This window comes from Salvelinus fontinalis, chromosome 6 (genome assembly GCF_029448725.1).
Source record: "Salvelinus fontinalis isolate EN_2023a chromosome 6, ASM2944872v1, whole genome shotgun sequence".
NCBI lineage: Eukaryota > Metazoa > Chordata > Actinopteri > Salmoniformes > Salmonidae > Salvelinus > Salvelinus fontinalis.
In genome coordinates this window covers 50,731,104-50,752,873 of record NC_074670.1, presented here as the reverse complement: position 1 = coordinate 50,752,873, position 21,770 = coordinate 50,731,104, and the positions used below count along the sequence as shown (strand labels likewise).

At 41.7% G+C, this 21,770-nt stretch overlaps 1 protein-coding gene and 1 long non-coding RNA gene across 4 annotated transcripts in view; both read left to right on the top strand.

The window, feature by feature from the left end:
- The first annotated feature begins 215 nt into the window (after positions 1-215).
- LOC129858034 (uncharacterized) overlaps positions 216-21,770 on the top strand; it is a 55,936-nt gene continuing 34,381 nt past the window's right edge. For 2 of the 3 annotated variants that reach the window (XR_008759978.1, XR_008759977.1), the window contains exons 1-2: positions 222-326; positions 561-791. This is a non-coding gene — a long non-coding RNA (uncharacterized LOC129858034). Of the gene's footprint in view, positions 327-560; positions 792-6,595; positions 6,750-21,770 lie in introns of all 3 variants that reach the window. The other variant, XR_008759979.1, reaches the window with a different exon arrangement.
- Positions 14,994-16,809, top strand: LOC129858033 (transcription factor Sox-3-like). Its single transcript, XM_055926913.1, has one exon. It carries the CDS (start codon positions 15,217-15,219, stop codon positions 16,117-16,119), a length of 903 nt encoding a protein of 300 aa, XP_055782888.1. The 5' UTR covers positions 14,994-15,216; the 3' UTR covers positions 16,120-16,809.

Below are 21,770 nucleotides of genomic sequence, written 5' to 3'. Positions count from 1 at the left end.
CATTAATGTATTTGTACTTAGTTAACCTGCTCAGATGACATGAGTATATCTTAGAAATCCAGAAATGCAATATCCAGTATTACAGTGGATCTAATAGCACTGGATTGCATTGTTTCTCTTAATACAATCTGTTGAATACTAATATGCTTTTGACCCAGTAAGGGTATTGTCCATTCACGGCCACACAACGAGCATTGTAGTCCATTCTCCTGGGATAGAAGACATTTTGTTTTTGTGCTCTTTTCACACCAGCGCTCCCTTTTCCCACAGAAACCCTCTCCTTTCTCCCGCTCCAAGGCAGCCCTTTTCAAGCTGGGAAGCTCCAGGTCAGTTTCCCTTTCCAAGTTTTACGGCCTGCCATGTTGTCTATTCTGTTCAGCTATTTAAAAAATGTTGAATATCAACAATGGCTTTCACTGGTGTATTGTCAACTTTTGTATGAAGCAATCTTGGCTGAATGAGATGGGTCCCAGAGCAGGGAGGGCTTGGCTGCGGCATGCATCGCAACACCACTGGCGCCTGCCTGGCTCTCTTTCTCTCTCTCTCTCTCTCTGCTACAGGCAGGATCATGGAGGCAGGAGCAGCCGTCCCTCTAGTCCCTGTCTCAGCCCAGCCGCTGGGGTCTGCATGGGGCTGAGAAAGCCACCCCCTCGTCAGTACTCTCCACGAACCCATCCTCATCCCAGTTTCCCCTCCCCCTGCCTCTGGCCCTGTCGTCTGGGAGCCCCCAAAGGTGTGACACCTCACACAGGGATCGGAGAGCAGGAGCCCCGGGGGCCAGTCAGAGCTGGGTGAGTGTCTGTGCGTGAGCTAGTGGTGGTTGTGAGGGAGGGAAGTGGGAGGGTGGTGTAGAGAGCTGGTGTGTGTCGCTCCGTTCTGTTCTCTGAGTTCGGTTCTCTATAGCTCTATGCAGTTCCGAGGTGGCAGAAAAGCTAAGGGCAACACGTTTTTGGCCTTCATGATTCACAATGTTTTTATTTGCAAATTTATCGAGTAGGAATGCATTTATTGTACGATAAATCATTGAAACATTGTCACGTCCTGTCTGGCAAAAATATCAGATGACTACAGATATCTAATTCTCTGTAAAGGTATTATCTGTTGGTCCTGATGCCATCATTGTGTATTGTGTGTCTATTGAGTGACAAAGTTGGTAAAAATTGTAGGGCAAAAATTTAAGTCACATGGTGGGCACGGCCAACAAAGGAGGTAATGTGATAAGTATGGCTATCAGAGCAGGTGTGTTGCTTTAGATCAGAGCTCAAACTAATGGCAAGTTGGTGATATTCCTAATAAATATAAATACAGACACAATAGAGCTTGCTGACTAATGTACGGCATTGTATTCATACACAAATTACGTTAGCCTAGCTCACATGGATTCAATCGGTACCACTTTTAGAGGACTCTAAATCGAGCTTCAAAACCACTCCAAAGACAACCCTCGTAACAGTTTATGTAATGCATGGCATGATTCACTATTCCCTTCATACGCCTGAATACCTTTGTGCGTTTATGCTGCTGATCATGTGTTTGTACAAGCACGTGCGTCCGTGTTTTGAGTGAATGAGTGAATGAGTGAATGAGTGAGTGAGTGAATGAGTGAGTGAGTGAGTGAGTGAGTGAGTGAGTGAAAGAAAGAAAGTATAAAAGTGAGTGCTCCAGTTGGCAGTAGCTAAGTGTCATTGTGTTGCTGTCAGTGAGGAGTGCAGTGAGTTTGTGAGACATCTCCTCTCCACTGGAGCAGCAGCTTGTATCTGCCATTGACATGTCAGTCTCCGGGGCATTGAGCTGTCCTCATCTCACCCCTGTTGTGGGACACTTGCGTGCAGACACTATGATTCAAGTCAGCACCATGGTATGCGCAAAGTACAGTTGAAGTCGGAAGTTTGCATACACCGTGGCCAAATACATTTAAACTCAGTTTTTCACAATTCCTGACATTTAATCCTAGTAAAAACTCCCTGTGTTAGGTCAGTTAGGATCACCACTTTATTTTAAGAATGTGAAATGTCAGAATAATAGTAGAGAATGATATATTTCAGCTTTTATTTCATTCATCACAATCCCAGTGGGTCAGAAGTTTACATACACTCAATTAGTATTTGGTAGCATTGGCTTTAAATTGTTAAACTTGGGCCAAACGTTTCAGGTAGCCTTCCACAAGCTTCCCACAATAATTTGGGTGAATTCTGGCCCATTCCTCCTGACAGACCTGGTGTAACGGAGTCGGGTTTGTAGGCCTCCTTGCTCACACACACTTTTACAGTTCTGCCCACAAATCTTCTATAGGACTGAGGTCAGGGCTTTGTGATGGCCACTCAAATACCTTGACTTTGTTGTCCTTAAGCCATTTTGCCACAACTTTCGAAGTATGCTTGGGGTCATTGTCCATTTGGAAGACTCATTTGCGACCAAGCTTTAACTTCCTGACTGATGTCTTGAGATGTTACTTCAATATATCCACATCATTTTCCTCCCTCATGATGCCATCTATTTTGTGACGTGCACCAGTCCCTCCTGCAGCAAAGCAGCCCCACAACATGATGCTGCCACCCCCGTGCTTCACGGTTGGGATGGTGTTCTTTGGCTTGGAAGCCTCCCCCTTTTTCCTCCAAACGTAAAGATGGTCATTATGGCCAAACAGTTCTATTTTTGTTTCATCAGACCAGAGGACATTTCTCCAAAAAGTACAATCTTTGTCCCCATGTGCAGTTGCTAACCGTAGTCTGGCTTTTTTATGGTGGTTTTGGACCAGTGGATTCTTCCTTGCTGAGCGGCCTTTCAGGTTATGTCGATATAGGACTTGTTTTACTGTGGATATAGATACTTTTGTACTTGTATCCTCCAGCATCTTCACAAGGTCCTTTGCTGTTGTTCTGGGATTGATTAGCACTTTTCGCACCCAAAGTACGTTCATCTCTAGGAGACAGAACCCGTCTCCTTCCTGAGCGGTATGACGGCTGTATGGTCCCATGGTGTTTATACTTGCTTCCTATTGTTTGTACTCATGAACGTGGTACCTTCAGGCGTTTGGAAATTGCTCCCAAGGATGAACCAGACTTGTGGAGGTCTACAATTTTTTTTCTGAGGTCTTGGTTGATTTTTTGGGATTTTCCCATGATGTCAAGCAAAGAGGCACTGAGTTTGAAGGTAGGCCTTGAAATACATCCACAGGTACACCTCCAATTGACTCAAATGATGTCAATTAGCCTATCAGAAGCTTCTAAAGCCATGACATAATTTTCTGGAATTTTCCAAGCTGTTTAAAGGCACAGTCAACTTAGTGTATGTAAACTTCTGACCCACTGGAATTGTGATACAGTGAAATAATCTGTCTGTAAACAATTGTTTGAAAAATTACTTGTGTCATGCACAAAGTAGATGTCCTAACCGACTTGCCAAAACTATAGTTTGTTAACAAGAAATATGTGGAGTGGTTGAAAAACAAGTTTTAATGACTCCAACCTAAGTGTATGTAAACTTCCGACTTCAACTTTGTGTGTCGTTCTGACGGAGATCCTCTTCATTTAATTTTGGGGCTCCCGAGTGGCGCAGCGGTCTAAGGCACTGCATCTCAGTGCTAGAGGCGTAACTACAGACCCTGGTTTGATTCCAGGCTGTATCACAACCGGCCATGATTGGGAGTCCCATAGGGCGGCGCACAATTGGCCCAGCATCGTCCGGGTTAGGGTTTGGCCGGGGTAGGCCGTCATTGTAAATAAGAACTTATTCTTAACTGACTTGCCTCATTAAATAAAGGTTAAAGAAAAAAGAAAATAAACGTAAAAAAATGATCCCTTGTACAAGTGAAAGGCACTGGCTCTCTGAACGTAGTGTATACACAGGCTACAACCTGCACCATGACAAACCGTCTATTCCTATATTGTTAGTACTGCTAAAAGCATATTACCCTCAGTCAGTAATGTTCAGAACCTAATGTCCTGTAAGTGTGATGCCATACTGTCTGTTTATTTTCCAGAATGGTGTCAGTTCTGATTTAATGCTTGTGTGGTGGGAAGTGTCTTTTTGAGGTAGCTGTATTTTCTAATATGGGTTCCATGTTGAACCCCCCCCCCCCAAAAAAAAAACATTTGTCCTCATTCCAGATGATCTTTTCTGCATATGTAGACCACAGGAGGCTGCTGAGGGGAGGACAGCTCATAATATTATCTGGAATGGCGTGAATGGAATGGCATCATACAAATACACATGTTTGGTGTATTTGATACCAGTCCACTTATTCCACTCCAGCCGTTACCATGAGCCCGTGCTCCCCAATTAAGGTGCCACCAACCTCCTGTGGTGTAGACTATGCACACGTTCATGTGCTATTGCTTATGTTGTACATGTTACCAAATGTTTTTATGAACTTTGTAGTTTGGGTCCTGGATGCTGATTGGCTTAAAGCCGTGGTATATCAGACATGATAAACTGGGTGGTTCGAGCCCTGAATGCTGACTGGCTGACAGCCATTGTATATTAGACCATATACCACGGGTATGACAAAACATTTATTTTTACCATTCTAATTACGTTGGTAACCAGTTTATAATAGCAATAAGGCACCTTGGGGTTTGTTATATACAGCACCTTAGGAAAGTATTCAGACCCCTTGACTTTCTCCACATTTTGTTACACTACAGCCTTATTCTAAAATGGATTAAATAAATGAAAATCCTCACTAATCTACACACAATACTCCATTATGACAAAGTGAAAACAGGTTTAGACATTTTTGCAAATTTATGATTTAAAAAAAAATTATTACCTGATTTACTTAAGTATTCAGACCCTTTGCTATGAGATTAGAAATTGCGATCAGGTGCATCCTGTTAAGTTTATCATCCTTGATGTTTCTACAACTTGATTGAAGTCCACCGGTGGTAAATTCAATTGATTGGACATGATTTGGATAGGCACACACCTGTCTATATAAGGTTCCACAGTTGACAGTGCATGTCAAGCAAAAACCAAGCCATGAGGTCGAAGGAATTGTCCGTAGAGCTCAGAGAGAGGATTGTGTCGAGGCACAGATTTGGGGAAGGGTACTAAAACATTTCTGTAGCATTGACGGTCCCAAAGAACACAGTGGCCTCCATCATTCTTAAATTGAATAAGTTTGGAACCACCAAATCTCTTCATAGAGCTGGCCGCCTGGCCAAACTGAGCAATCAGGGGAATGACCAAGAACCCAATGGTCACACTGACATAGCTCTAGAGTTCCTCTGTGGAGATGGTAGAATCTTCTAGAAGGACAACCTTCTAGAAGGACAACCATCTCTGCAGCCTTTATGGTAGAGTGGCCAGATGGAAGCCACTCCTCTGTAAAAGGCACATGACAGCCTGCTTGGAGTTTGCCAAAAGGCACCCAAAGACTCTCAGACCATAAGAAACAAGATTCTCTGGTCTGATAAAACCAAGATTTAACTATTTGGCCTGAATGACAAGCGTCACGTATGGAGGAAACCTGGCACCATCCCTACGGTGAAGCATGGTGGTGGCAGCATCATGCTGTGGGGATGTTTTTCAGTGGAAAGGACTGGGAGACTAGTCAGGATAGATGGCAAAGATTAAATGAGCAAAGCACAGAGAGATCCTTGATGAAACTCTGCTCAGGACCTCAGACCTCAGGTTCACCTTCCAACAGGACAACGACCCTAAGCACACAGCCAAGACAACGCAGGAGTGGCTTTGGGACAAGTCTCTGAATGTCCTTGAGTGGCCCAGCCAGAGCCCGGACTTGAACCACGATCGAACATCTCTGGAGAAACCTGAAAATAGCTGTGCAGCAGTGCTCCCCATCCAACCTGACAGGGCTTGAGAAGATCTGCAGAGAAGAATGGGAGAAACTCCCCAAATACAGGTGTACCGAGCTTGTAGGTTCTTACTCAAGAAAACTTGAGGCTGTCAAAGGTGCTTCAACAAAGTACTGAGTAAAGGGTCTGAATACTTATGTAAATGTCACATTTCAGTTTTTTATTTTTAATACATTTGCAAAAATTCTAAACAACAGTTTTTGCTTTGTGATTATGGGGTATTGTGCATACATTGATGAGGGAAAACATTTTAATCAATTTTAGAATAAGACTGTAACCTAACAAAATATGGAAAAAGTTAAGGAGTCTGAATAGTTTCCGAATGCACTGTATGGCCAATATACCACGGCTAAGGGCTGTTCTTCTTAAGTACGACACAATGTGGAGTGCCTGGGTACAGGCACATACATATCCCACAAGCCCTTGAACATTATTGTTTAAATATATCACGGTATGACGCAAAATTACTTGTTTACTGTTCTAATTATGTTGGTAACTAGTTTATAATGGCAATAAGGCACCTTGGGGGTTTGTTGTATATGGCCAATATAGCACAGCTAAGGGCTCCATCCAGTCACTCTGTGTTGCATCGTGCATAAGAACAGCCCTTAGCCGTGGTATGTTGGCCATATACCACAACGCCTCTGGCTTTATTGCCTAAATAGACCCTGGTTAAGTCGTGAGTTGATGTGTTGCTACCTCTGGAGGTCCAGCAGGGAGCACAATCATCTGTTTCACCTCTCAAATTGAGCTAAACTCACCCCTCCTTACCACAGACAAGGTGACCACCAGCAGCACCCTCTTCTGAGGCCAGCCCATCCATTACCCTGTCAACACGCCCACTTCCACACCTTACTTCGGGCTCCGCACAGAACAATGGCTGTAATGAAATCATCAGTAATCCCCCAAAATCATCTCGTCACGCTCAAGGTAATTAATGTATTTGGAGGGCGATGGCTAACTCTTAATTAAATTGTGCCCTTTTTTAATGAGACCATGACTGTGACAAAATGTATGGTCACTATCTCCATTATCAAGTGCTTGGCGTGCAACAGAGATTTGTCATTTTCACCCAAATTATGCACAGATTAGGCATAATGACGCTAATGATTAATATATCAATTTTATACTTGTTTGTTTCTCTCTTAAAGATTTGTTAAATTACCTTTTGTAATTACCTCAGCCAGCTTTGGCTGCTGTAAAATCATCCATTTCTGCAATTAATGCACAAGGTATTTCTATTCCACATTTATTTTGGGGGAAAATACAGATAACAACTTCATGGTATTAATCATATTACAACATTGGGTTTATTTCATTAATTAAAGATACACTCTGCCAATTAATTTAGCATTCTCACAATATTATCTTAAACTAATGAAGGCTTGACAAAGAGACTGTTTCTTTTTCTTTTTTAAAGGGGCTAGATTAGTGTTATCTCAATGATGGCTAAAACAAAAAACAGCCGCGTGCTGGGGCATGACGCGAAGCAAGAAAGTGACAATCCAGCACTTTCTCCCAAACAATAAAGGAGAAAGTTTCTATTGTTTTGGGAGAACTGTAGAACATGCCAATGATTCAAAAGATACATGAGAAATAATGAGTGCTGTAATTAACCACGAAGCAGGCAATAAGAGTCTTTAAAACGATAATGCAGAGTAGACAGAGGTGGTTCATAAAATGTGATTTACAGGTGGCAACATCACTAAACAGGAAGGCATCATCAGCCTGCAGACAGACAGGGTATTGTGTTATAAAGCAAGCAGCCTAGGTTAGAACAATGACATTAAGCATACCTTACCCAGAGTCATATACACTCTCTATGGCTCTGACTGTACTTACCCCTCTGTCTCAGCACACGTCTTTTGTGCTGACTACATAGTATTCGCCACATTACACATATAGTGAAGGCATCCACAAGACTAATAGACCACCACAGATACAGGGCTACAGTTCATTCAGAGAGGAGATGGCTGGATATGATTTGCCCATAGGATCAATTGAGATGACAGAGATTACAACAGATTATAATCTAAAGGTTTTTTTTCAATTGAGGAAATTGTCAACTACAGAATCTGCTCTGAACAAACATAGAAGTTGTCATGTTAAGTCCTCATTCTAAAACAATGGGTTGTTAGAACTCCCGGCTTGACTCACTAGCTCAGAAGCAATGACCATATTTATAGAAACGTTCTGCTTAATTAAAACTTAATCGAAATTAGCTTTCAATGGTCGTGATCTTATAATGCAGGGTAATTCTTCATTTAATGCACCATATACCAAATGTGTTCTTATGGCTGTTTTTTAAATCATCCATACTAAAAGTAAGGGATTATTGTTTTAAAATGTGCTCCAGGGAGGAAAAGGAAATGGTACGTTCATTTTAAATGCTTCTTCTCTAATGCCCTTTTTGTGTGACATATGTTAATTATAACTTTGAGTTTCATTGGTTTATAACCCTTATATGAAATGCATATTTTGCTTAAAGGCCCAGTGCAGTCAAACACGTGATTTTCCTATGTTTTATATATATTTCCACACAATGAGGTTGGAATAAGGCTGTGAAATTGTGAAAATTATAATGCCCTTTTAGTTTAAGATATGTTTGAAAAGACTGCCTGAAATTTCAGCCTGTTTTGGTGGGATGGTGTTTTGCCTTCTATGATGACATCACCATGCGGTAAATTAGTTAACAGACCAATAAGAAGGAGAGTTCCAAACCTCTTTCCCAATAAAAACTCATTTTCAGTTCCCCCCTCCCCACACAAACCACTCCCAGACAGTCCTAGCAAAATTCTTGCTTGAGAAATGTCCCTTTGCTAAGAGGCCATTTTAGTTTTTGACCCTTTTTAACCATTTAACAGTAAGGTACTTAATTGTTACCCAGAAATGATATTGAGATTAAAAACAGCTGCATTAGACCTTTAAGGAGTCCTTCAGGAGTGACTAAATGATTTCCTAAACTCAGTCTATTCAATTTAGTCACACATTAAGGGTGTTATTTATTCTAAAACACAAGTAAACAACCAATTACACTTTAGTGTTCAGGATATTCATTTGAAATAACCTTTTCCGGAGAGGAAGAAGCTATTGCTACAGTCCATTTAGGCCTGAGAGTTGTAGCTCAAAGGTGACTGTATCTTATGTCTGTAAGGTGAATGCTGTCTCCTCAGTGGATGTGTGCGTACGTGTCACACGTGTATCGGTGAGTCTGTGGGTGTGCCTGAGAAAATGTGTTTATGTATGCAGCCACGAATACGACACCAAGTAAGACACATAAACCCAGAAGTGGCTAGCCTCAGGACACTCTATTGGCTAATTGAGATGGAGCAGAGAGAGTGCTGGGTGGTCACGCCTTGTCTGCTGATGACAGTGGTGGGTTAAAGAGATTACACCGGGGACTGTGTGTGTCAGCAGCCATGGCCCGGCCCTACTCACACTGGAACACAATGAGCAACGACATGCTTGGGCTGCTGGGAAAAAAATAAGCCTCCATTTCAGGCATTCCTCAGACAGCTACAGGAGGGTCATAACATGTTGCATGTTGTCTTTGCGTCCCAGCTCAGTTGAGATGGTTACATTCCAGAGGACCCAACAAAATCCAATCACATTTTATTTGTCACATGCGCCGAATACAACAGGTGTAGAGCATACCGTGAAATGCTTACTTCCAAGCCCTTAACCAACAATGCAGTTAAGAAAAATAGGAGTTAAGAAAAATATTTACTAAATAAACTAAAGTCAAAAAATAAAAGGGCAACATTAAAATAACAATAACGAGGCTATATACAGGGGGTACAGGTTAGTCGAGGTAATTTGGGTAATATGTTCATGTAGGTAGGTGTAAAGTGACTATGCATAGATAATTAACAGTGAGTAGCAGCAGTGTAAAAAAAAGGGGGGTGGGGTCATTGCAAATTGTCCAGGTAGCCATTTGATTAGCTGTTCAGCAGGCTTATGGCTCGGGGGTAGAAGCTGTTAAGAAGCCTCTTGGACCTAGATTTGACGCTCCGGTACCACTTGCCGTGCGGTAGCAGAGAACAGTCTAGGGTGGCTAGGGTGGCTGGAGTCTTCCTTTCCTCTAGAGGTCCTGGATGGCAGGAAGCTTGGGCCCAGTGATGTACTGGGCCGTACGCACTACCCAAGATGCAATTTGGGTGGTGGTGGTGAGCGTGGACATAATATAATGCCTCAGAGCTGAGCCTCACCGGTGCAATGAAAACACAACAAGTGACTCTTCTGCAGCAGTGAAAAAAATGCACCTCTCTCCATTAGCTCCAACAGACATATGAAACACCACTAAAGGTCATTGGCCCCCTGTGAAAAGGGGAAGTTAGTAATGTTCCGAGTGTTGGTTTTGTGTATTTTTGAAGGTGTGACGGACAGTCCCTCCATCTAATGACTGACTGGGTCATGGACGTGGCTTTCAATGACATGATGCTCTAACAGTCACGCACTGCCTCTCATCCTCTGGTTCACAATCACACAGCTTGTTTAGTCATGAAACCCACTTCCCCCAGCCCTCATTTACACCCACTATGTGATGCATTGGGAGCAGTGATGCTATAAATACAGGCATCTCTTGCATCTTTAGCCTATGGAAGGAACAAATGTTGAGGAGTTGTTAGACCTGTCTGTTCTCTGCATTGTGTTAACAAAATCTGGGCATTATATTGTTTTAGAGAGAGAGAACAGTCTTTTGTTTTCTTTTGGGAATTGACCCTCACATATTTCCCAAATATGTATTTATAGATGGCATACAATCCTTGACATGGACTGTTTTTCGAAATGATGCTAATGTGACAGATAAATGCTTAAAGATGCCAGCTAAATGAATCACGGCTGCTCACTGTCGGCTACTACTTGATATGCTTGGCTACAACAGTGACGTAGGAGTTGCCGCGCACATGATGCAAACTGGTGTGATATCGTTAGGATCAATAAACAGACAGTAATTCCCGTCTGCTGCAGTGATGCTGTTGCTCGTTAGTAAAAAAATAAATATTATACGCACAATTGAGGAATATTGTCTGACACTGGCATCGACTATTATGCATGGCACATTAGGCCATTTTTAAAGGGTCTATAGACAGCAGACTGAAAACATACTGTACAAAAATATGGAAATGGGAATACTGAATTAACATTCAGTTATAAATGAATTAACAATAATGTACGCCGTTTAGTTGTATTCTTAGACATACGGAGTGTGTATCCTGGTTATTTAACTTTGCAGAAATCTTTCATTTGGGGGATTCAAAGTTGTGGTCATTTTGTCAATGCAATTAGTACATTACGTAATCTCTGGTGACATGTGATTAGAAGTTAAAATGACCCTGCATTACATCCAGACATTAAACACGTGAAAATATAGCCTATATGCAGCAACGCATGCGGTTAATAACATTAAACATCTACAGGAGCATGCCTTCGTTCAACTGTTATGACTTTTACAATAAACGAGGGTAATAACCCCACTGTACTGCCCTTCCTTGAAGTGACACATGCATATTATTTTAGGACGCAGCCGTTCACACTGGCACAATGGGAACAGCAGACCGTACGTAAATTGCATCTTCATTTGCATTCCTGGTCCAAAAATCATGCAAATCTTAATGAGACAGTCTCTATTGTGGCTGTAATTGAAAACCCATTCTTTATTAATTACTGTTTCTCAAAGGCCTTGTCCGCAGTCACTGAGCTGAAACAAAAAAGTTATTGATTCCAGAGGCCGTGGGGTTTAAATGGACATCTAATGCAATGGTTTATAGTCCGTTTGAGGGGATATCCATATTTTCCCAGGCCAAATGTAGAGTTTTCCCTTATGGATTAAATAGAGAACTGGCGGATCAGTTTCACATTTATAACACATTTATTTTCTCTTTCATTGTATGCCAAGCAACAAACCCTTATAGCCAGCAACTAAAACCACCACAATGATTTATTTACAGGTATATTGATAAGGCTAGTTAAATACCACAGATACACCTCTCTATTCAATTTGGGGGGTTTAAATCAGCCAAAAGTCTTTATTTAAAAATGATAAACGCATAAACGGCCACGTCTAATATATTTATTTCAGTGGGGATATTATGTTTTTCATGCGCCTTGCAGCTCTGCGCCAGCACATTGTCCGTCCTGAATTCAATTTCTCTGACCAAAAGCTTTATTCAGTCAGTTACGCTAAGCTTGCATAGGGAACTGCGTCTCCTTTCAATGGGGGAATTAATGCAGCTTTTGTGTCAATTAGACCGAAGTAGAATGAATTTTAATTAGCCTAAAGCCCTGCGCAAATATCGTTGTTCATTATATACTATTTAGTATATCTACCTCCTCATCATATTGTGTGAAATAGAGATTATACAACATGAAGGGTTGCACATGTATTAGTGTAGGCTATAGTGTTTTATCCTGAATTCACCATCTGGGGAATATGCTTTTACCCAATACATTTTATTAAAAAAAGATTTTTGTATAAATTGGACTATAAAAAAACGGCTTGGTTGGCCAAGCCTGTTCTTGTCAATGAATGGGATCTCTTGGCCAATTGTTGATGAGAGGGCTTCTGTTGGTGCTGGGGCAGGTTATCGAACGAGGCTTTAGTTGGATATTTCACAGAAAATATCTCTGTGTGTCTTGGATGATATACCATATTGAAGACATTTTTATAAAATATGCTTTTTTATTTGCCACTAAATTGCTGCATCTATTGGTGATGCATGACAAGTTGATCAAATTAAAATGAAGGTCCTGTTCAGAAATAAACTATCAGATATGGCTACTTTTGTTTGCATGCTCGTTGCACATTACTCGGCATACTTGAAAGTATTTGGAGTACATTTGTGAATGTTCAACAGTGTGATTCTGAAAGCCGTGACGCTCTGGGGCCTGAGGGGCATGGAACTCGCTGAGGCCGAACACTGGCAGGCTTTGCTGGTGGTCCTCCTCGCCCTCCACTGTCCTTAATTAGGAAATTAGGTGCACATCGTAGGTCCTCCTTACTGAGCCCCGAGTTTTTCTTTTCCCGCTGTCTGGTCGATTACCATAAAACGATTACAAGCGGATCAGTTTTTGAATCTTCCCAGATAAACAAATGACTGGTTTCTGAGAATTAGATGGGTTAACTCAAGCACAGAGGTTCAGCGACATGTCCTGTGCTCTGTTAATGGCGGACCAATCAACACAGCTTTTCACTGAAATGCGCGGGGGGATGTCTGCTCTCAATTGATTAACGTCGAGGCAAATCAATATTTTGATCTATGAGCTGGATAGCAAGTGTAGAACTGCGTTTCTATGGCTATTAATTTATTTTGTCTTCAACTAAATGAAATGTACTCTTTCTCTATAGACACATTTTCAATGTTCGCCATCGTCAAATGTATTACATCAGGTTGTTATTATGTGGTAGGCCTATATGGACTCTGGATACATTTAATGTCAGGCCTGTGTATTTTCAAGCCTTGATAATAATTATGTTGAAAAAAGGTTACAATATTTAATGTTTTGAACAATCTAACTTTTCGATATTGAAATCCAATTCATAAGCATAAATATGCTTACACAACTCCAATATGTTAGATGTAAATTGAGATTTTTTACTTCTTTTGGTGAAATCCTGAAGTCTTTAGTGTGGAGAATTCCCTCATGAATATTTGAAACCCTAGATTGCTCACAGATCTGTGGTACTCAATATTGAGTGGCGGAGGTGTTAATTGAGGACGTTTTCGACTGGCGAAGGCTTGTAGTCATTAGCAGGTGTAAAGTTTGCCTGAGGGCTGCGAGAGAATGTCATATCTGTTTAAACTGCTCAACAGGAGCGGTGTTTCGGGTCGTTTGTAAAGCAACATATGTAAATCGGTGACTCTCCGCGGTGACCATTTTAACAACCATTAGCACTACAGAGCGAAAACGTTTTACGCACACGGCTGTCGAATTTTACGACAAGTTAAATACGAACATTAATTTTCTCAGAGCACCATCAACCCTTCAAAATAAACTTTTCGAGGAGGTACCTTGTTCGAGCTATAGGCAGTCGTCTCTCCACAAGAGGTCGTTGATGTATCAAGGTTTCGTCTTTCGCCGGTGTGCCAGTCCCAATGTTGGCTGTTTTTAGGACTGGCTACTGAGATAAACCAAAACTAGTGGAGAAATAGCAAGTGAAGTCGCACTTGCATATATAAACGGACACAGCAAACTGACATTTTAATCCAGTCTATTGTGACAATTACGCACATTTACGCAGTTTATTCCAAGTAACCCACATTTATGTTTCCAAAATGTTCAAGCTTTTTTGATTAATCAGAATTTGTCAACATATTAACAATTTAATAAATTAATTCAATTCATGACAAATCCCCATTTTGAAAATGATAATCAGACACATTTTCAATAGGCCTTTTTTTTAAACAGATTGGCGTCTGAAATTGGCTGCAATTGAAATGGTATTGACACAAACCCTTCCGTATGAGGGAGCACGATAACCTCAAATTCTATAGATGCCAGTCCAGCACAATAGTATTATCTTGATATTTAAAGGACGTGAGAGAATTCATGAATGAAGGGAGAGAATACCACTTTTCTGCCTCGATATTTGCCTTGCACTCATTTAGGCCTTTTGGAACCCCGCCTCCATGTCGCCACTTGAATGGGATTATTTGATTTCCACCTTTTTCTTTAACAAGACCGTTTACAAATTAAGAAATTACGCCTGGCGCACTTGCTCTATATATAGACAGGGTTTGCCCGAATTAATTCATAATAGTTTTATACGCAAGTGTAAAATTGTATAGCACTTACAAGTCTATACCATTTACAAACTCCAACCTATATATTGCACTATTAGGCTAATATATTTGATGATCAATTTAAATTGTCGACGTGATCCGTTCAATCAAATGTATTTGTTTTATTTAAAACGCTACAGGCTAAGATTCCTTTTGTTTCTGTCCGGTTTCAGACATATTCTAAAATGCATATATACATTTAGAGTACGCTTTAATTACTTAGATCAACTAAAATATAATTTAACTGCCTTATAACGTGTTCTTTATGTATAAAGTTGAATATCTCTCTCTCCAACTCAGCCCAAAACAGAGCGCTGTGATTGGTCGAGAGCCACTCATTGTTACACTGTCAATCCAAATCACATGGCCCAGGCACTAATAACAGCTGAGGTTGGCGGACAAGTTTGCAGAGTTCTGTTTTAGAGCCGTGGTGAACAGAGCTTGCTGACGAGAAGTGAGACATTGGAAGCACCTGGCAAAACCTTAGCTTCTTTTGACAACTTTTTTCCCTCACACGAGTCTGGTGGTCAGTACTATTTCTACCTCTCTTTTAGTCTGAGGGCATTTTGTTATACATTTTCCGCGCCTGAGAGTTTACATTTAAAGCCGTTTGAATGTATAACATGATGGAAACCGAGATCAAGAGCCCGCTCCCGCAGTCCAATTCGGGCTCCGCTGCGGGCAACAAGAACAATAGTGCCAACGACCAGGACCGGGTGAAGAGGCCTATGAACGCTTTCATGGTGTGGTCCCGTGGACAGCGGAGAAAGATGGCACAAGAGAACCCAAAAATGCACAACTCTGAGATCAGCAAGCGGCTCGGTGCAGACTGGAAACTTTTGACCGACGCAGAGAAGAGACCCTTCATCGACGAGGCCAAGCGTCTGCGCGCCATGCACATGAAGGAGCATCCGGATTACAAATACCGTCCCCGCAGGAAGACCAAAACCCTGCTCAAGAAAGACAAGTATTCTTTGCCAGGAGGACTTCTGGCGCCAGGTGCCAACGCTGTTAACAACGGCGTCTCGGTGGGACAGCGGATGGACAGTTATGCTCACATGAATGGCTGGCCAAACAGTGCGTACTCCCTCATGCAGGACCAGTTGGCCTACCCTCCGCATCATAGCATGAACAGCCCTCAGATCCAGCAGATGCACCGGTATGAGATGGCAGGGCTCCAGTACCCCATGATGTCCTCGGCGCAGACCTACATGAACGCAGCGTCCACGTACAGCATGTCCCCAGCATACACGCAGCAGACCTCCAACGCCATGGGCTTGGGCTCCATGGCATCCGTATGCAAGACTGAGCCGAGCTCACCTCCACCGGCGATTACCTCCCACTCCCAGAGAGCGTGTTTGGGGGATCTGAGGGATATGATCAGCATGTACCTGCCTCCCGGTGGAGACGGCGCGGATCACTCTTCCCTTCAGACCAGTCGGTTACACAGTGTACATCCGCACTATCAGACCGCGGGGACTGGCGTGAACGGAACGCTACCCCTAACCCACATTTGAGAAAATGACTGAACTTAAGTACTTCGGATACTTGAACATTTTGATTGCTAAAAGAGTCGACGTTCAGTAGTTTTGTTTAAAACAAATGAAATTGTATTTTTTATCTCATCTCAATGAGTTGTCCATGTTAAAAGCATTTTTAAAAGTACATATCCTGGACTGAAGTTGAATGTTGAGCCCACCAGAGTAAATTGCATTGCAAAGAGTCTTTTATCATGAGTATACGCAATCAAATTCTGTAGGAGAAATGGACTTCTATATTTTAATGCAATTTTTTTTCTCTATGAAAAAGGCACGTGGCCTCATGAAGACGCCATTGTATTTCAGAAAAGCTGGATGGAGAGTTGGATCATAAATGTTTACACTTAATTTGTAGAATGTCCGTTTGTGTCGGCTGTGTCAATCTTTGTAGTCTTTTTCTTTATGACCTAGGTTTTAATGAAATGTAAGACTGTGCGGGTCGCAAGCGCAAGTTTATTTATAGTAAGTTGTTTTTTTTAAGCTTGTGAACCCTCTGTAGGCCTACGTCATGTTCCATTTTTTGTTTTGTGACAATTTCCCTTTCTGTGATGTTTTGACAGTGTCAGGTTAACCCATATCATGGGCCAAGAGGTTTTATTTAAAACTGACGTTTCTACTTTAAGACCATCCTCTATTCTTAAATGATGAATAAATTTGTACGAAACAAGATTACTGACTCCTATGTTTTTTTGGGTGATTGTGTGGGGTATGAGCCACCTGTGTTGTATTTGTCTATAGGGGATATGACGTGAGTTTGATGGGTGAAATCTGTCAGGTATCCTAGGAGAGATGCCGCCTCACAGAATGAAATGAGCATAACATTGAACAGCAAGTGATTTATCTTAGACGATGGGTGTAACGAAGTTTGACTAATAAACTCAAACATGCTGGATGAACGCGGTCTATAACTCAAGTTTTCCTCAAATAGGTTTACTGTAAACAAAAAGTTAAATCTAGGTCTAAAGTAGCGTGTAGCCCAATATTTAGGATAATTCTGTTAAATTTAATGACTAGTCTAATCTCTAACAATTATCGAAATATACGCCTATTTGAATTAACTTTGGTTGCAGAGTACATTTTTGACTCCATGAATCTTATGTAGGCCTATTCCTAAATAAGGGGTATCAATGATTAGCCTACTGACTTGTACAATGTTGTTTTGACATAGGAAAACAACGCAGCACCTTTTAAATATCTCAATGTAAAAGATAATGCGCCAATAAAAAGTATACCTAACCATTCCAAGTTACTGCTGACATTTTCCCATACTTATCTGAGAAGGGAGATTGTTTAATTTACTCTGTCCTGAATTGAACTTCTTACTGATTTGCTTCTAGGCATATTGGACAGCTTTAATCAATAGTTGAACTTTAGTTTCTTACCAAACCATGCAACATAGTGTAGCCTACTCAATATAGTTTTCCTTTCGAAATGGAATGTTTTGTCGGTAAGCTATATTTACTGTGGTCTATAGTTGGTTTTATGGAATGTGTCTCTGAATGGTTCTATCAGATAAGTTATGGTGACAACTGCCAAGCTGGTGAACTATGAAAGTTGTGTTGACTTTCTGTTATAATGTAATCGTTTAGACCGCTCATTTTTACACCTTGGAATTCAGCAACGTCTTCCTCAAGTCTTTCCAATATTGACTTTGGATCAATGTATATCAACATTTTACATTCATACATATTATAGTGGGATAAGTTGAGCCGTTTTTTATATTCAGCGTCACTCTGACAAGGCAGAGATAGTATTGTTTCTAACGAAGATATCTATGTGTATTCCTGGAAATAATCAGAATTCATGTAAACATTACAGTTTTGAAATCTGGTCTTTTGGCACAACTTACCCCGGCTGCGGGACAGGGTAAATTAAGCTGCCTTAAAATTTCTGTACAGAATGAAATATTACCACTACCTTTTAAATACCATATCAATCGTTATTTACAAAACACAATTCAACACAATCACAATCTCTTTTTTTGTATTTAATAAGTTTAAGCTTAACACAGGCTTATCACCTAACATATTTTACTTTTTAAAACAGATTTAACATAGGCTCTGTTGTTACCTCATATCCCAACGATAATCAAATCAAGTTTATTTTATATAGCCCTTCGTACATCAGCTAATATCTAGAAGTGCTGTCCAGAAACCCAGCCTAAAACCCCAAACAGCAAGCAATGCAGGTGTAGAAGCACGGTGGCTAGGAAAAACTCCCTAGAAATGCCAAAACCTAGGAAGAAACCTAGAGAGGAACCAGGCTATGAGGGGTGGCCAGTCCTCTTCTGGCTGTGCCGGGTGGAGATTATAAGAGAACATGGCCAAGATGTTGATAATGCCTTGCATTACGCCTGGGAAGAAAACTCAACTTGCCATTGGCTCAACCGTTGGCTCAATTTACCCCATGGCCATTTGCTCAACTTACCCCAAGGCAAACATTTTGATTAGCCCACACAGCTGCTACAAGGACGGACATTCATGCTAGGTTTAGGACCTCATATTGAGGCTTATATAGACCCCCAGCTGATATATAGAAACATCTTAAAAGTATCTTCTTTGGTTCAGATACAAGCATAATGAAACATCTGACACTAAATTAATTTGACTTGGTAAAAATCAAATTTTTTGGACCTAACTTGCTTAGAACTTTTTCTATGTGGGTTCTTCCTTCAGACTTCATAAAATGATGACTTCTTCCTAAATATTTGGTCACATGATTAACTTTCTGTATGGTTTCCAAGAAACAAGGGTGGCTCAATTTACCCCTTTGGCTCAACTTACCCCACTCTCCCCTACAATAGTAGCAGATACACATGTGGATATAGGCCCATACCTGTAAATCCATTCCTTTATTGCACACAGTTTATCATCAACATGTTCAATTGGTTGGATAATGAGTGTGAATAGGCATATATTAGTCAATTAACAAGCAAAAGATACAATTCATGTAGGAATTCATAGGTCTACACATTTTATTGACAAAGTATAAGCTTCGTTAAGCTTTTTGAGATACTTAATTTCCAGACACAATTATTTTTATAATCTTTTGTTGTCAGAATATTCAAAAGCTGAAAAGTATTAGATTAAATAATTTAAATATTATGACATTTAATTAGTCATCCTTGTTTTGAATGTGACTTGACAAACTGAATAAAACGCTTGAATATGAAACCGACTCATACACAGAAAAGGTTTCCTTCAGATTTCTGCTTAGTTTTTGCTGCTATTAGGAAATAAGATACTTAAAGGGATTGAGTCCATTTGGATGCAATTCCTTACTACTTCACACACACACACACACACACACACACACACACACACACACACACACACACACACACACACACACACACACACACACACACACACACACACACACACACACACACACACACACACACACACACACACACACACACACACACACACACACACACAACAACAATCTGAGACCCTGTTTCTTGGCATTCCAGCACACTCCTTCTGTCCAACACCCTTACAGCAGAGGTATGGAGCAAGCAGGCAGGTCTATACTGGTGCAAAGCACCCTGGGATAGGCCACGCTGGCCACCAAGTGGGCCGGAGCGTTGGCTGTCCCGCTGGCCTTCCCACACTCCCTGTGGGATTTGATCCACAGCTCAGCAAAGCGGCCTGGATTAGCCCCACGCACCTTTGTGGAGGGAAAGATTATCCAGACCTCCCTGCATTCACTGAAAGGGTCTTAAATCACTCTAGTGCGCTAGCGGCCGCCCGTCAGCTAATCACCCTCTCCAAGTAATTTTTTTGCAATTAAGCAGCTTTTCCCTCCCCAGTCGGCCATGTCGGAGGTGTTTGCACTGGGCCGGAGTCAGAGAGAATGGTGGTTCTGTGCCATCTGTCAAAATGTGCTAGATCAGTCAGTTGGTATGTGATCCCCGAGCGGAGCGGCCTCAGCCCTCATAGTTTGTTTGATAACTGAGGAGGATTCAGTTCTGTTGTACTTTTCCATTAGGATAGCAAGGCCCTACAGCAAATATGATGCAAGAGTTATCAAAGTTCTACTGCTGCATTTGATGTAAGAGTTATCAACGTTTTTCTGGTGCATTTAATTGTAATGCATTGTTTTCCCATCTGAGGTCTTTGAAAACCGTATACAGTACATGTAGCTAAGTAGCCAAACTATTATCCGTGTTGTTTTTCCTGAGGACACTTATAACATGGCTAATCCTGATTTAGTTCTGAAATGAGATCTTGGAAAACCGTATACAGTACATGTAGCTAAGTAGCCAAACCCTGATCTATTGATTGGGTGTGAATGTTCTGGCAGTGAGAACATTGTTGGTGTGCTGTTGGCCACCGTCAGCCCCCCCCCCCCCACCTGCTGATCGCCCACAGGGCCTCTCTCAGGGCCTGTCATGTGGAGCACTGTGCACACTCAGCAAGTGCGGGCATATCCCCACTTCCATCTGCCTATGACCTCACTGGGCCTGTTTGTTTAACCCCCCTCTCCAAAACGAACCTAATTATACCCCTGTAGAACACGGATTCAGCGGATTCCCAGAGGATTCTATCTGCTGCTGTGTGGTGCTTGTGCTGATTTGTGTTGATGCGTGTTTAACTGTTTGTGTGTGTCGTCATGCTTGATATCAGTTTTTTTTTCTGGGCATTTTTTATTCTCTTCCACTTACGTACATGTATTACATTTTTGTATTACAGAGCTTCAGTGTCATATTTGAATTTCTATCCGTTTTTCCTGTTGTCTTTCCATTCAGTTGTGACAAGTCATGACACACTTATTTGGGTGTCCTAGTATGTTAACTAGGTGTTGTGAGGGATTATGAGTAGGTGTGTTAGATCTACATCAATGTCATAAATGGAAAAGTAATTCTTAAAGTCTGTGACAGGCCCACTGACTGATGTTGGTGACATCACGCGCCTACTATGTGGCCTGAACCTGCTCAGCAAGTCTATATCAGGACACACCTCGTTCCAAAAATGAACACACTTTTACATACTTAAATCAAGCTCTTACTCTTCAAACAGTCACTACGTGCGTCATCCAAAATGGAAAATGGGTTAAGACTGATTTGTGCCATATAGTGTAGGTGACAGTTGCAGTGAGACAGAAACTCAGATGAGATGTTAGACTTAGTCTGTCTATCAGGCTCCATTCCAGTCCAGAAGCAGACTTAGGCTTTATTGGTATTGATCTGCTATGGCTGGGATCTCCAGGAGGCCCTTCCTTCTGATCTCAGATGGCCTGGCCTGGAGCGCACTGTATGTCCAGCTTGGGGCAGGCCTATCCGGAGTGGTGACACTCGTGTGGGACCGGCAAGACTGACAGCCAGCAGAGGGGTGTGTTTGTGTGTGTCAGTCTGTGTGTGTATGTGTGTGGAGGTGCGGGGGTTGGGGCGATGTGGTGGGGGTTAATCTTCCTGAACTGGGGCAGATGTTGTTAACAAGCTCCTCTCAGGTCGGCTCCCTGCGTGGGAAAATGGCATCAAATCCTCCTGGGGTCAGGGCTTTGGGGCTGACCCTCTGAGAGCCATCCATCCAACCATCCCTCTCTCCTCTCCTGTCCAGCCACTCACACTCACTTACTCACAATGGCCCAAACTGAATGATAGACAGCCCTCAGTCAATAAACTG